The sequence below is a fragment of the Meles meles genome, chromosome 5 (assembly GCF_922984935.1).
Source record: "Meles meles chromosome 5, mMelMel3.1 paternal haplotype, whole genome shotgun sequence".
Lineage (NCBI taxonomy): Eukaryota > Metazoa > Chordata > Mammalia > Carnivora > Mustelidae > Meles > Meles meles.
Window position 1 is genome coordinate 94,522,310 of NC_060070.1, and position 14,208 is coordinate 94,536,517.

Consider the following 14,208-nt stretch of genomic DNA (forward strand, 5'->3'; position numbering starts at 1 on the left):
TATATTATTGTTGACTATAGGTACAGTTTTGTACAGTAGCTCTCTAAAGCATATTCATCGTCTTAACCTGAAATTTTATATCTGTTAATTAGTAACTCATCCTTTTCCCCTCTTCCTAGTCCTTGGCAACCACCATTCTACTCATCAGTTCTAATGAATTGTATGATTTTAGATCCCTCATATAAGTGGAATCATGCAATATTCGTCTTTGTGTGACTGGCTTATTTCACTTAGCATCATGTCCTCGAGGTTCATCCGTGTTGTAGAATGTCCATACTGTCCAAAGCAATCTATAGATTTAAAGCAACCCTTACCAAAATCCTAATGGCTTTTTTTTTTTTACAAAAATAGTAAAAAAATAATTCTAAAAGTCATATAGAACCACAAAAGACCAAAAATAGCCAAATCAATCTTGAGAAAGAGCAAGATCATACCTCCTGATTTTAAAATATATTATAAAGCTACAGTAAGCAAAATAGTATGGTATTGGCATTAAGACAGACCTACAGGCCAATGGACATATAGAACAGAGAGTTCAGAAAGGAATCCAAAATATAGGGTCAACTGACCTTCAACAAGGTGCTAACAGTACACAATGAGGAAAGGACAGTCTCTTCAACAAATGGTGTTGGGAATCGATATGCGCATATAAAAGAATGAAATGGAAACCTCATCCCATATACAAAAATTAACTCAAAATGGACTAAAGACCCAAAACATAAGACCCGACACTGCAAAAATCCTAGAAGAAAATAGAGTGGAGAGCTTCAAGACATCGGCTTGACAATGTTTTCATAGATATGACACCACAAGCACAGGCGACACAAAGAAAAAGAAACAAGCAGGACTACGTCAAACTAAGTCTTCTGCACAGCCAAAGAAATATCAACAAAGTGAAAAGCCAATCCACGAATGGGAGAAAATATTTACAAACCATATGGAGGAGAGGTTAATCTCCTTATCCATACACCGGATAAAGAGTTAAGGAACTTCTATGATTCAAAAGCAAGAAAAAAAAAAAATCCCCCAAAACAACAACAATGAAAAACCCCAAATTAAACCTAACAACTCAGTTAAAATAGGATCTAAGGTCTCAAATAAACATTTCTTCAAAGAAGATACATAAAGGGCCAACAGGCATATAAAATATTTAGGTCACTAAGCAATATTTAGGTCAGTAATGCAAGTCAAAACCACAGTGGGATATAACCTCACACCCGTCAGGATGGGTATTATCAAAATCCAATAGATAAATAAAAGACAACAAGTGTTGGCAAGGATGTGGAAAAACTGGAGCCCTTGCATACTGTGGGGGGGAGTGCATATGATGCAGCCTCTATAGAAAACAATATGGAGGTTCCTCCAAAAAATAAAAGCTAGAACCACCATCTGAGCAATTCCACCTCTGGATATTTACCCAAAAGAACTGAAATCAGGCTCCTGAAGAAATATTAACTCTCATGGTCATTACAGCACTATTCATAATAGCCAAGATGTGGCAATGACATAAATGTCCATCGACAGATGAATGGGTGAAGAAAACATTGCATCTACATACAATGGAAAACTATTCGGCCTTACAAAGAAGCAAAGTCAATGTTTTTCCATTGTGCCATATTTGTAGAGTTCGAAGATGGGAACAATGTTTACTGACCAATAAGGGATGGATCAAGATATCTGACGATGAAGGGAAGACACTGATGGAACTTTTTTCTTTTCTTTTTCTTTTTTAAAAGATTTTATTTATTTGTTTATTTGTCAGAGAGAGAGAGAGCGAGCAAAAACAAGCAGGGAGTCTGATGTGAGACTTGATCCCAAGACCCTGGGATCATGACCTGAGCGGAAGGCAGATGCTTAACCAACTGAGCCCCCCAGACACCCCTAGAACATTGATTTTCTATTGCTGTGGACTTTGTGAGCATTGCCAAGAATTGCCCATGCCCTTTGGGAATAGCCAATATTTATTTCTGGATGAAATAAACATAAAATTGATTTCCATGTTTGTCATGTTTTCTCACGAATAGGAGTCACTAAAACTAGGATATAACTGAAATTTTAACCATAACCCTGCTAGGAAGTTTCGGAGTAGTTGTGAATAGACCGTTCTTACTATGACCACCAGCTAGCATTTACTGTGTATTTACCAAATGCCTTGAACACACAGTAGTTCATTTAATCCTCCCAGCAACAGTTGGAGGTGTGTATCACCCTTCTCCTTTCCCAGGTGAGGAAACTGAGGCCCACTGAGAGTATGTGTCTTGCCCAGTGAGAGCCCAGGCTGTCAGCCCTTACAGCCTGCTTTCTGAACCTCTGTGATGTGCCCGCCTAGGGATCCACGGTGCAGGTTTATTTCTCCATGAACTAATTATAGACTACAAACCAGCCTGAAAGTAGAAAAGGCTCCATTTACATTTTTAAAAAGCAGAAGATAACATAGAGCAAGAATGACGTTACCTGTGCAAAGTAGAGTTTTAATTTTTTCCCTCTGAACTGGGTTTCATGAAGCTCTATCCTGGCTCGGGCTGCAGATTTGGGATTGCTGAAGTTTATTCGGACACGTCTGAAACTCTTAAACAGCTGGAACGTCACGCAGTCATCGTAAGTCCGAAACAAGCCCTCAAATTTTTCCTGGTAAAAACAAAACAAACAGAGGAAAAATCCATCAGCCATGTATCTTGCATGATGCCTGATCCAACACAAATAATTAAGTAAATAAATAGGCTTTTCTCAAATAAAACAGAACACTAGTAATGTATTTTTTTAATTAGTGTATTATTAGTTTCAGATGTAGAGGTCAGTGATTCATCAGTTGCATGTAACACCCAGGGCTCGTTACATCACATGCCCTCCATAATGCCCATCACCCGATTACCCCATTCTCCCACTCCACCTCCCCTCCAGCTGCCCTCAGTGTGTTTCCTAGAGTTAAGAGTCTCTTATGGTTTGTCTCCCTCTCTGATTTCATCTTAGTAATGTCTTTTTTTTTTTTTTTCTTTTATCTGTTGGTCTGTTACCAGGTGTTAACATGCTTGTGGATTCAGAAGGATTTATAATCCGGGTCCTGAGATCTGCAGAGGAGCAGTCAATGGGGCTTGAAATGCATAAAAAACCTGAAAATTATGCAAAGTGTTGAGTAAGTTTCCGCGTATATGTATCTTTTTTGGGGGGGAGAGGGATCATTGTTGGTACAAGATTCTCAAAGAAGTCCATATTGCCAAAATACTAAAGCTATCAAGTAAAGTACATGATAGATGTTATTAGCGATTATCAGTCTTGGCGTCACTAGTTAGCTGGTGCCATGTGATTAGTCCTGGTTCATGAAATGTGTGCAGAAGGCAAGAAAAAGCCCTTAAAATTTTTTTATCTCTTTCTCTGAAGATGCCATGTACTCCAGATGGCATACCATTTGGAAGCAGGATTCTCCACAGCCTGGGTCCCTGAATGGCTGTGTGGAACAGAAATATTTTTCTCCCTCCTCCCACCCATCCTATGGTTGAGCCTGCCTTGGCAAGGAAAAACAATAACAACAACGACAACAACAAACCAAAAACCAAAACCCAACCAACCAACCAACAAACGTCTATTGCATTGAACCCCTGAGATTTGGAGATTATGTTATTCCCACAGCATAACCAAACCTATCACAGTACAAAGCAATCATTTAAAAATTTTGACTTGGTAAGATTTCAACGTAGCTAAACAAATCTCTGTTAAGTGCTCACTTTATATAAGGCATGGTCTTTACGTTTTAGGAGGACACAGAGATGAGTATCATTATGTTGCAACCCTCTACGGTCTAACATCTTACTGGGAGAGGAAGACAGAGTCACAAATAAGAGAATGCCCATAAGGCTGGGGAAGAAAAATTAGAGAAAAAAAAAAAATATATATATATATATGCACGCGCACACACACACACACACACACACACACACACACACACATATTTGTATACATATAAATACCATCTGTCTGGTTCTTCTTAGCTTTAAAAAAGTTCTTGGTCTAAGTAACAAAACCAGTGCATGTTAAATTACTGTATGTTCTCAGCAGAGAAACTGCTACTAAGTAAATAACTTTTATTGAAACTAACAAACGAACAAATCCTGATTCTTTTATTTCTACAATGAAGGAAGGAACAAACGCTATATTGTAAGTGTGAGTATAAGTGGGAACAACAATGTACCAAGGAGTGGCAAGATTTACTGAATTTTGATTTGTAAGGGACCTAAGTGATAGTTAACCCTTTCCTTCCTCACCTCTATCGTTTTATCAATCAGGATCCTGAAGTCTGAGGAGAAAAGGACCCACCATGGCCACACAGGCAGTTCGTGGCAGAGCCTCCACCAGGTCAAAGTCCTTGTGACCCTGAACACAGAGATACCTTCCACTGTATACAGAATTACACTGCTGGACTGAGACAAAGAGGGAGGTGCTGTAGTCGGAGTCAGAGACGGGCACCAATAAACTGACCCAAGGCTCATGTGTGACCACATCCAGCAGAATCAGCAATGTGATGGGGGCCTGTGACATCACTGACCTCTGGGGTTGCAGAGGACGAAGAACCCAGATGTTAGAGAAGACCTCCTGGTCTGCTGGATACACACAGGAACACGTCTTAGACCTTAAATTCCATGGCCTGTGACCCTTTTAAATGTTTGGCCCATTTTTGAGATTTCCCCAGAAATCTCAAAGAATTTGCCTGAAAAGAACTTGCCTGAAGTTCTTCCCATATCTGACTCCTGTTTCTTTCTCTTTATAACCTATCTATCCAATCCAGAACCACCAATGATACATTCAGAGCAAGTTTTATTATTTATTTATTTATTTATTTTTTAAAAGTTTTATGACATTCATGGAGATGTGAAGGAGATGTGAAGGGTTCTTTCTCCCCTTTTCTTATTCTTATTCCCCTTTCCCTGTCAAGAACAAAGCAAGAATCTTTCCTTGTCTCTTCCTTCTACAGTTTTTCCTTCATCTCTCAAGCCTTGGAATCAGCCAACTCCGGGGCCTGGCTCAGCCAACTCCACCACCACTCCAAGAAAGCTCACTAAGGAATTATTTCCCAACAATACTGTGTTTTCCTGAATAGGAGTCCTGGTGAATACAATGTTTTCTAGTTCCTCACAATGACAGTACCCTCCGCTGGTCATATCACAGTTGACGGTTTAATTAATCTGGGGAGTTTTCGGGAATGAAGAGCATTAAGAGATTAAAAGCTCTTATTTCTATACGGAAATATTCATATTTCTTAGGACAAAATTCTCGGGTCTTTGTAGCTCTATATTATTCCACTGCCAGTTTCATTTCCCCATCCCTTCCCCAGGGCCTGAATGTACCATGGAGGCCAGCCTTGGAAGGGAAGTGTTCTAGTGTTCTTTTCCTTTGACTCTAATCCCTTGTTTGCATTTTGTATTTTTTCTTTATGCCTCACATCTCAGCTATTCAGAGCTTTCGGCCTCAAGAGCTTGGATTAGGGGGGAAAAAAATCAAGGACTCCTGGCTTTGGGCTTAGGGGAGGGCTGACAATGTGGGAGGCTTTGGCAGGTGTCAATCACTGAGGATTGTCTTCTCCATTGATCCTCAGAAGAGGGCCCCAGGCAGCTACTGCCTCAAGCTAGAGTTGGCAAGTGACAAGAACCTCTTTGATACCCTTGTTTTGGGCTTAGGTTGATAATCCAAATAGGTCTTTTACCAAACCTGGGGTGCGGCCCAGAGCTCAGGGGCCAGGGTTTTCACAAGCTCTATGGTGATCGCCATCTTTGTCCCCATCAACTAACCTTTACTTGGCTTGTCCTCTCTGCATATTTCTTTTGAGAACTGGTATTGGCAGGGGGTGACAGCTGGCCAAGAAGTGGGGATTCACCGGCCAACTCTATTTTCTTCCATTAGTGACAAGATAAACATTTCATTGGCAGAGGCAACAGAATACGAGACAAGATTCGTTACAGGCAGGGGCAGCATCGTGTCCTACCCTTAGGCAACACAGTGTCCTGAACAGAGCCAGACACAGGTGTCTGTCTCTTAACTGGCAGGAGAGCAAATCTATACTTTTCATGCTCAGGTCGCCCCGCCCACCCCCGTCCCCTGCCGAGACACACAGTAGTACTTTGTTGTCCCCTGGCTGCCACGTTCCTCCAGTCTGGTACTCCACAAACCCAATGAATTCCTCACGTCCTCAACAGGTAGTTCCCTCTATAACCATTGGTTTGAATAAAGTTCCACAGCAGTGATCTCAAATTCTGGTCTCTGGACCTCTCTACACACTTACAAATTATGCGGAATCCCAAAGAACTTTTTTTAATGTGGGTTTCACCTACCAGTGTTCATTGTACCAGAGACTTTTAAAAATATGCATTTACAAATATATTTAAAAGTAACAATAATAAGCCCATTCTATGTTAAAATAATATTTTTAGGAAAAATAACTATTTTCCAAAACAAGAGAATTTAGTGAGATTGGATTTTTTTTTTTTTTACATTTCCGCAAATCTCTTTAATTTCAGATTTAATAGAAGAGACCTGAAATCTCCCATTTGTCTCTATGTTCAATCTGTTACACGATGCTGTTTTGTCTGAGGGGTATGACCCAAAGCTGACCTCACCCAAACACATGGTTGGAAAAGGGAGGAGTAACTTAATAGCCTTTCAAATATTCTTTGAAATTCCTTGTGAATAGCCTTTCTTGACACTTCATCAAAACCCGACAAGTGGCAGTGTCTTAAAGTATACTACAATGTTAAATCTGATTTAATGTATAATCTTGATTATAGATGCATAATCTTGATTATAATCAAGTAACATTATCATTTGATTATATTAAGATCTCTGTATCTATTTTGCACCTTTATCTATTTGGCACGATATATTACCACCTATATTAATAAAAGGTCTTCAGAAATTGGAAAAGTTGTCAGATTCACGTTGGTAAATATAGGTTTTCCAAAATTCTACTTTTAGCTTGAAAGTTCTTTCCTTTTTGTTTTTAAATATTTTATTTATTTATTTGAGAGAGAGACAGTGAGAGAGAGCATGAGTGAAGAGAAGATCTAGGAGAAGCAAACTCCCCGTGGAGCTGGGAGCCCAATGTGGGACTCGATCCCGGGACTCCAGGATCATGACCTGAGCTGAAGGCAGTCGCTTAACCAACTGAGTCACCCAGGCGCCCCGTCCTTTTTTTTTTTTTAAAGATTTTATTTATTTATTTGTCAGAGAGAGAGAGAGCAGTGGCAGAGGGAGAGGGAGAAGCAGGCTCCCTGCGGATCAAGGAGCCAGATGAGGGGCTCCATCCCAGAACCAAACCGACTGAGCCACCCAGGCATTCCTCTTTCCTAATCATTGGTGGCAAACAATGCCAGTTATTTTCCTTGGCATAACATGCTCATTCATTCGTTTTTGGGATAATGTCTGCCAAATATCTAAGTCTGCATAACTACAGTTTGACTGTTGGTTGTTCTTTCAAGTAAAAATTGTGTTCCATGAGAAAAGTAAATGTCTAGTTCATGTTAGAATAGCCTCCAATGTTTCCTCAAGTCAAATACTGTATTTTGGGGTGCTGCAGAAGTGTACTTTATGTGTTCTTCCCATTTCATTATTTGGGTTATTAAAAAGGCATATGTTCAAGGATATAAAGTTAATAAAATTAATAAATTTTATGGACTCCTCAGGCCATTTTTAGGTAAAATCAGTATTTTTCTTTCTTTCTTTTTCCTTTTTTTTTTTTAACTGTGAGCTTGTGGCTGTGAGGAATACCAGTAAAACTGGTATAGTTTGCAGCCCCTGCACTGACTTGTACACAAGCACCAACAGTTTTAACCACCATTGCTTCTGCACCATGCGAAATGTCAACACAGCTGAAAAGGAAAAGAGTGTTTTAGTCATATTATGGAAATGGTTTTGACCTCATGGAGAATGATCTTGGGAACCTGTAGGAATCTGCAGACCATCCTTGGAGAACTGTGGTACCATAACATCTCCAAGAAAGTAAGGATTTACTTGGCTTGGGTTGAAGACAAGAGGTCTAGTGAGAATCTTTAGGATACAACATAATGGAAATTGAAGAAGAGACATCACTCAAGAAAGAGTGGTGATTATACCTGAACACTGCGGGGATGGTGAAGAGGATGAAGATGGTCTTGGCCAGTGGGAGACCACTGGAAATCCTCCTGAGAGCTATCGAACAGATGTGGAGGTGAAATATGGATGATTATGGATTGAGGGGTGAATGGAGGGGGAAAGGTGGAAAAAGATAACTTGGCAACAAGAAAGAGGGAGCTGGGGTGATAATTATATGGGAAGTCAGATCAAACGAAGATTTTTAGTAGCGTCGAGAGATGCTTACTGGTTGACGAATGAAACCATGATGAAGGAGAGAGAGGAGACAGGAGAGAAAGAGGGTAGTGGATGGTGGAGACAAGAAGAGGGGCTTCAGAAAGACTTGTAGAGATTTCTTCCTGTGAGAGAAGAGCCTATAGGTCACAATGGAGGAGTGTGGAAATGGAACAAGCAAAACAGAATGGCTTTCTCATCTCAGCGAAGTGGAAGGTGAAGGGAGACTGAGGTCTTGAGGAGCTAAAGGTAAGGAGAGTAAATGTGGACGAGTCAAAGGACAGTGTAACGGACTGAATTATGTCCCCCCACCCAAAGGCTATGCTGAAGTCCCCAGTACCTCAGAATCTGACCTTATCAGGAAACAGGGTCACTGAAAATGTAACTTGTTAAGAGGGGGTCATACTGGAATGGAGTCCCTAATCCAGGATGTCTGTTGTCCTCATCAGAAGACAGCCATGGGAAGAGAGAGAGACATAAAGTGTCATGTGAAGATGGAGGATTGGAGTGATGCTTCTACAAGCCAAGGAAGGCCAAAAAGTGCCGGCAGATTGCAACTACCAGAAGCTAAGAAGAGATGAAGAAGGATTTCCCTACTGGTTTCAGAGGTAGCACAGTCCTGCTAATACCTTGATTTTGGTTTTCTAATCTCCAGAACTGTGAGGTAATAAATTGCTGTGACTTTAAGGCAATCGTTTGTGGTGTTTTGTGACAGCAGCCCTAGTACACTAATGCAGGTGATTATGCAGCACTAAGGGACCACATAAAACTAGGGATCAGATGGTTTTGAAGAGAGCCTGCTGATACAGTTCTGCCGTTTTTTTTTTTTTTTAGATGAGTGGTAAGTGGATAGCGGGGTCATTCCAGGGTAGCTTGGGCAAGACAGGCATGTGTACACAACCTGTATGTGTGGGAGGAGTGCAACAAGAAGGAAGGGGAGTAATTTGCTCTCAAGAATGAATACCTCGGGATTTTACAAGCTCTACCTTTAAACGTATTTGCTTTTCTTGAGCAGTCTGGAAATTGCAGGGACCTGTACAGATGAACCATTACAAACGGGACTGTGAACTTGCAGAAGCTCACTGCGGTTTTCCTTAAATCTTCTTAACTTCATCTCTGTTACAATTATTTGCTCCCTTATGCATTATTTGTGCTCCATGTTTTTAAAAAGATTCGAACATGGCTTATAAAGACATACAAGATGTCAATAAATAAATAAATAAATAAAAATAACATAGAAACTTGAGCATAGAAAAAAAAAGAGGAAAACAAGGGTAGAGACATAAATTGGAGCCATGGAGGTCTAGTTATTTTTTTCAAACAAAGAGTCTGCATCATGAAAGATTTACAAGAGCAGCTTTCGGACAGGATGCCCTCCTGAAAACTAGAAAAGCTTCTTGTGTGGTCTTGAACATGGGCCATGGGTGGGCCAACATTTTGCTTCTAATCTTTCTCAAGGCAAACAGGAGACAGCGTTCCTCGCCGGTGATACAGTCCTCTCAGGGTCCTGAGGATAAATATGAGCCTGGCCTCAACACCAGACAGAGGGATCTGTCCAGAGTCCTTACCAAGAAGCTCCAGTGATATGAAGACGACTGTCCTCAGAAAAAATGGAACAAAACCAAGTGGCAGGTGAATCATTATAGTTTCCAGACACAGTGGGAGCAACTGGGATGCCTGGGTGGCTGAGTCGTTAAGCATCTGCCTCTGGCTCAGGTCATGATCCCCAGGTCCTGGGATGGAGCCCCAATTCTGGCTCCTTGCTTAGCAGGCAGCCTGCTTCTCCTTCTCCCTGCTGCATCCCCCTGCTTGTGCTCTCGCTCCCTCTCTGACAACTGAATAAATAAACCCTCCCCCCCCAAAAAAAGGAAAGCGACTGTTGTTTTGTAAACTCAGGAAGACTTAGGAAGTGCTCAATGTATTCCGTTCAATTGTTTGATACAAAACCCCGAGGTATTTTGTAGAAAGAATATTAGAACACTACAATATTCCCTTTAACTCCTAGCCAGACTGGCTGCACATACACAATTTTGTGAAGTCACTGAATCCTCACTTTTCTGGACAGACCGTCTGAGGGTAAGTTGAGATTGTTCCTGTCTTTGAATAACACATGAAGCCACTGGAAGTCAGTGACCTCCACAAAGCCACCGGACCGCCTAGTTAGCAAAACCAGAACTAGGAAGTTCAAGTTGTTCAGACGACCCAGGGTCACTGAGAGCATGCAGACAAGGAGAGGTCTGAAGAATGAGGGTAAGCCAGCAGGCGCCGTCCAACTGAACGAAGAGTGCTTAAAGATCCCACTGCTAGGGGGCCCAATGCTGCCTTCATCCACATTCCGAACGAGGCTGTAGGCCTTTACGTATGCTTCAATATTCTCACTTAGGATCCCTTTGGGTATAAATTATCTTAATAAGAAATTCAGCTTCTCTCGAAATTACAGGGCTCTCATTGGGCAGATAATACTTCCCAGAACCTGCCGAGGAATGAGACAGTTCATTACGGTTTATCACCTCTCAATGGGTTCCACTGACAAGTCCTGGGAAAATCCCGTGTTTAGGGATCATACTGGATTTTACAGGCTGCTCAGGAGGGCTTCCTGTCGGAAGGAGCACTGCTGTTAATAAGGGATAGGGGGTGTGCGGAGGGGGGGGGGGGATTTTTACATCGGGATTTTTAACCTGTCAGGATTTCTAAGGCCAGGCAGAATTGTATGAAATCATGCTTTGATTCTTTTGTGGTTCTGATGTGACCTAAACAGAAAATCATGATGAAAAGGAGGCTCACCCCTTCTTTACGGATAAGAGAAGTGGACAGACCTCGGGTCACGTGACTGCTTTGGGAGAAGAGAATTCACCGGTAAAGGCACAAAAGCCTTTCTCCCTTCTCACTGGAGTCCTTGCGAGAGACAAAGATGTAAAACTCAGCTCCAAACTCTAAAAGAACCCACTTGGTCCTAAAACCTCATCACCTGCTTCTCTCAGCAGAACACTTTCCATGGCCTGTGTTCTAGTCTGTTCTTTCATTCCCATCCTTAAAGCCCACGCTGGCCAGGTAACGTCTCTATCCAAGAGCTCGCACTCACTCCATTCCAGCGAAGGAGTCTCCACTTCTCTGATTTCACTGCGCTGCCATCCACACATTTAGAACCGGAGGGATAACCCACTCCCCCAAAACTCCTTTAAGCCAAGAAAATGCACAGGGGCTACAAACTGGAATGATCCTTGAACGGCGGTCAGCCTCAGCTCTGTGGAGCTTATAGCTTTGGTAACTTGGGACATCCTTTGTAGGCAAAATTATACAAAAGAGGTGCCAAAATGGGATATTTGTTAATGAGGACAAAAAATTCATAAGAAATAAGTTTTATAAATTTTACCAAAAAAAAAAAAAAAGTCTGACTGTAAAACACATTGTCAGAGCCTTGCCAGGGCCTGGGTAGAGGCCCATACAAAGAGGACCTCAGAGCTGAAACTTCACTCAATTTCCAGGAAATACGCCTAAGAGAATGACAAGGATACTGTACATTCACAAGGGAGTCTGGAGTCCAGGTGCGTAGGATGGCTAAAACAGTATGCTGCTGGTAACACTCTCAGCTCATGGGGACCCTTTCCCTCAATGTTTGAATCTCCGGAACGAAAGCCAAGAAGTGTGAGAGATTTTCTGGAGAGTTTCAGTACGTGGGTCATAGGGATGGCTGAGGCTATCCCTACCACACGTGCCAGAACCCATTTGGTAAACACCCAAGGTGGAGGCTAGAGGAGTTGCTGGTAAGCTGGGTGCTTGGAAACTGTCCCAGCAACTGTTCAATAAAGGATGACGAGTGCTTGATGAGTGGACTCAGAGAGCAACCTCCCGGAGGCACGGTGTATGTGCCCAAGACCTTTGCTGGGTCTAACTCTGTGCAGCAAAGGCCCACTCTTTGGGCGAGTGAGACCCTTGGCGCACCTGAACCCAGGGCTGGTTCTGGTGGGTCACCCTACCGCCAACAAGAGGGCCCCGGAGGGTGTGGGTCCTGATTGTCCCACTCAAGATACCATCTGTGGATGCCTACCTGCTCCGTGCCTACCGCGGGATGCTTGTAAGCATCCCAAGGGGTCTCTGAATTCCTAGGGAAGAGAAGAAAGGAGCAGCCCCACATGTATTAGGAGTGGGGAGGAGGTAAACCAGGTAAACTCCAGACCTCTGAGAGAGTCATTATGAGCACAGATTTCTGTTAACATGCCACAAATTGGACATATCTGCATGCTTTTAAATACAAAGGAAGGATCTAATGACCCTTCTATGGCTGCCACATTTCAGTGCACAGTATCAATGGCTTCCTTGATTCAGGGCATATCCTGAGGGCTAATGACAGTTTCATCCTTCTCTGGGCCATCAACTCCTCTTCTTTGATCATTAGTCTGCAAGAGTGCCTATGGCTATGCCCAGCCCTGCCGAGATACAAGCTCTAATTGTGCATGTGTAATTGACGAAATGCACAGTGTCCTTTATAGCTTGTAAGACCAGGAATTGCATTTTAAATTCATTTAAATATTGTCTTACCTATTAGATAAAGCATAAAGCTCTGTTACTAACACAGACTCTAGAGCACAATTCCTAGTTAAAATCCTGAACCCAGGATTTGTGCAACCTTGAGCAACGGACTGATCTATTGGACACCTCATTTCTGTATCTGTAAAATGGGCATAGAATAATAACAGTCTCTATGTTATAGGGTTTTCCTGAACATCAAGTGAATTAGTCTATTTAAATCAGTTAGAAAGGTACTAAGCTTGGGTATGTGAGAGTTATTACTGTTAGGAATACAAGATTGGAAGAGAAACAATGTTTCATGTACATGTCTATATTTGGCCTGCTAGCCCTAGTTGTGCATATCTCCCTCTATCCAGATCAAGATCTTTACTTACTACCTGTATCTAATCCTTACAGACTGTAAAGAGCAATTGCAGGAATGCCCAGAGTAATATTCCATATAAAATTAAGACTAATTATATTAATATGATTTTTATTGATGTTATTATCTACTTAAGACATTGAGTCCAAATTAGGCATCACGATTTCTTTCTTGCCTGCTAAGCTTTAAAAGTTTTCTTGGTAAAGTAAATAATTCTAAAGAGGTATGGAAAGGGTAATTGCTGTCAGTTGTTCCTCTTGGAGATCCCCTATTATCCGCAGCGGCCAGGCCTCAGAGAGAGAGATAGTAAGGACACGACAAAGGTGCCAGGCACTACCAGAAGTGTTTCAAGTTCAGATACACAAGAGATTCATTAAGCCCCTTGCACCTGGCTCCTTTCGCCCATCTAACACTCTTCAGATATCTTTCAGACAAGCTCAACTCCAGAACTCTATTCCCCATCTTCAGCTGTTTCCTGAATATTTCCTTAGAGATATTCAATAGATAGGTTCCCTAAACCCAATTGAGCTCCAAAGCCAAATGCTCTGTTGGGGCCTCTAAATCCGCTACCCCTCTCTCTCCATGAATGGCCTCCACCTGCCCAGCTGCTCAAGTCTGGAAGCTGTGGGTCACCTGATCTCTTCCTTCTCCCTCCCTCTGACATCCTGCCCACATCCCTCCCACATCCCACCACTCAACAAGCCCTGTGTTCTTCCAACCCTTCACCCCTCCACCAAGTCCTGGCTTGCCACAGCTCTCCCTGTTATGGCACTAGGTCTCTCTAGACTCCGTTCTGGAATCAACTTTGAAAGTGTGCTGCAAGAAAGTCTTTCTAAAAGACAACATTCTGGGGGCGTCTGAGTGGCTCAGTGGGTAAAAGCCTCTGCCTTTGGCTCAGTTCATGATCCCGGGGTCCTGGGAGCCAGTCCTGCATCAGGCTCTCTGCTCGGCGGGGAGCGTGCTTCCCTTCCTCTCTCTCTGCCTGCCTT

General features: G+C 42.3%; 1 protein-coding gene across 4 annotated transcripts in view; it reads right to left on the reverse strand.

The window, feature by feature from the left end:
- RCAN2 (regulator of calcineurin 2) overlaps positions 1-14,208 on the reverse strand; it is a 273,404-nt gene that overhangs the window by 21,951 nt on the left and 237,245 nt on the right. For all 4 annotated transcript variants that reach the window (XM_046005658.1, XM_046005660.1, XM_046005661.1 and 1 more), the window contains one exon: positions 2,455-2,628. In XM_046005658.1, the coding sequence (XP_045861614.1) occupies positions 2,455-2,628 (174 nt within the window). The remainder of the gene's footprint in view (positions 1-2,454; positions 2,629-14,208) is intronic.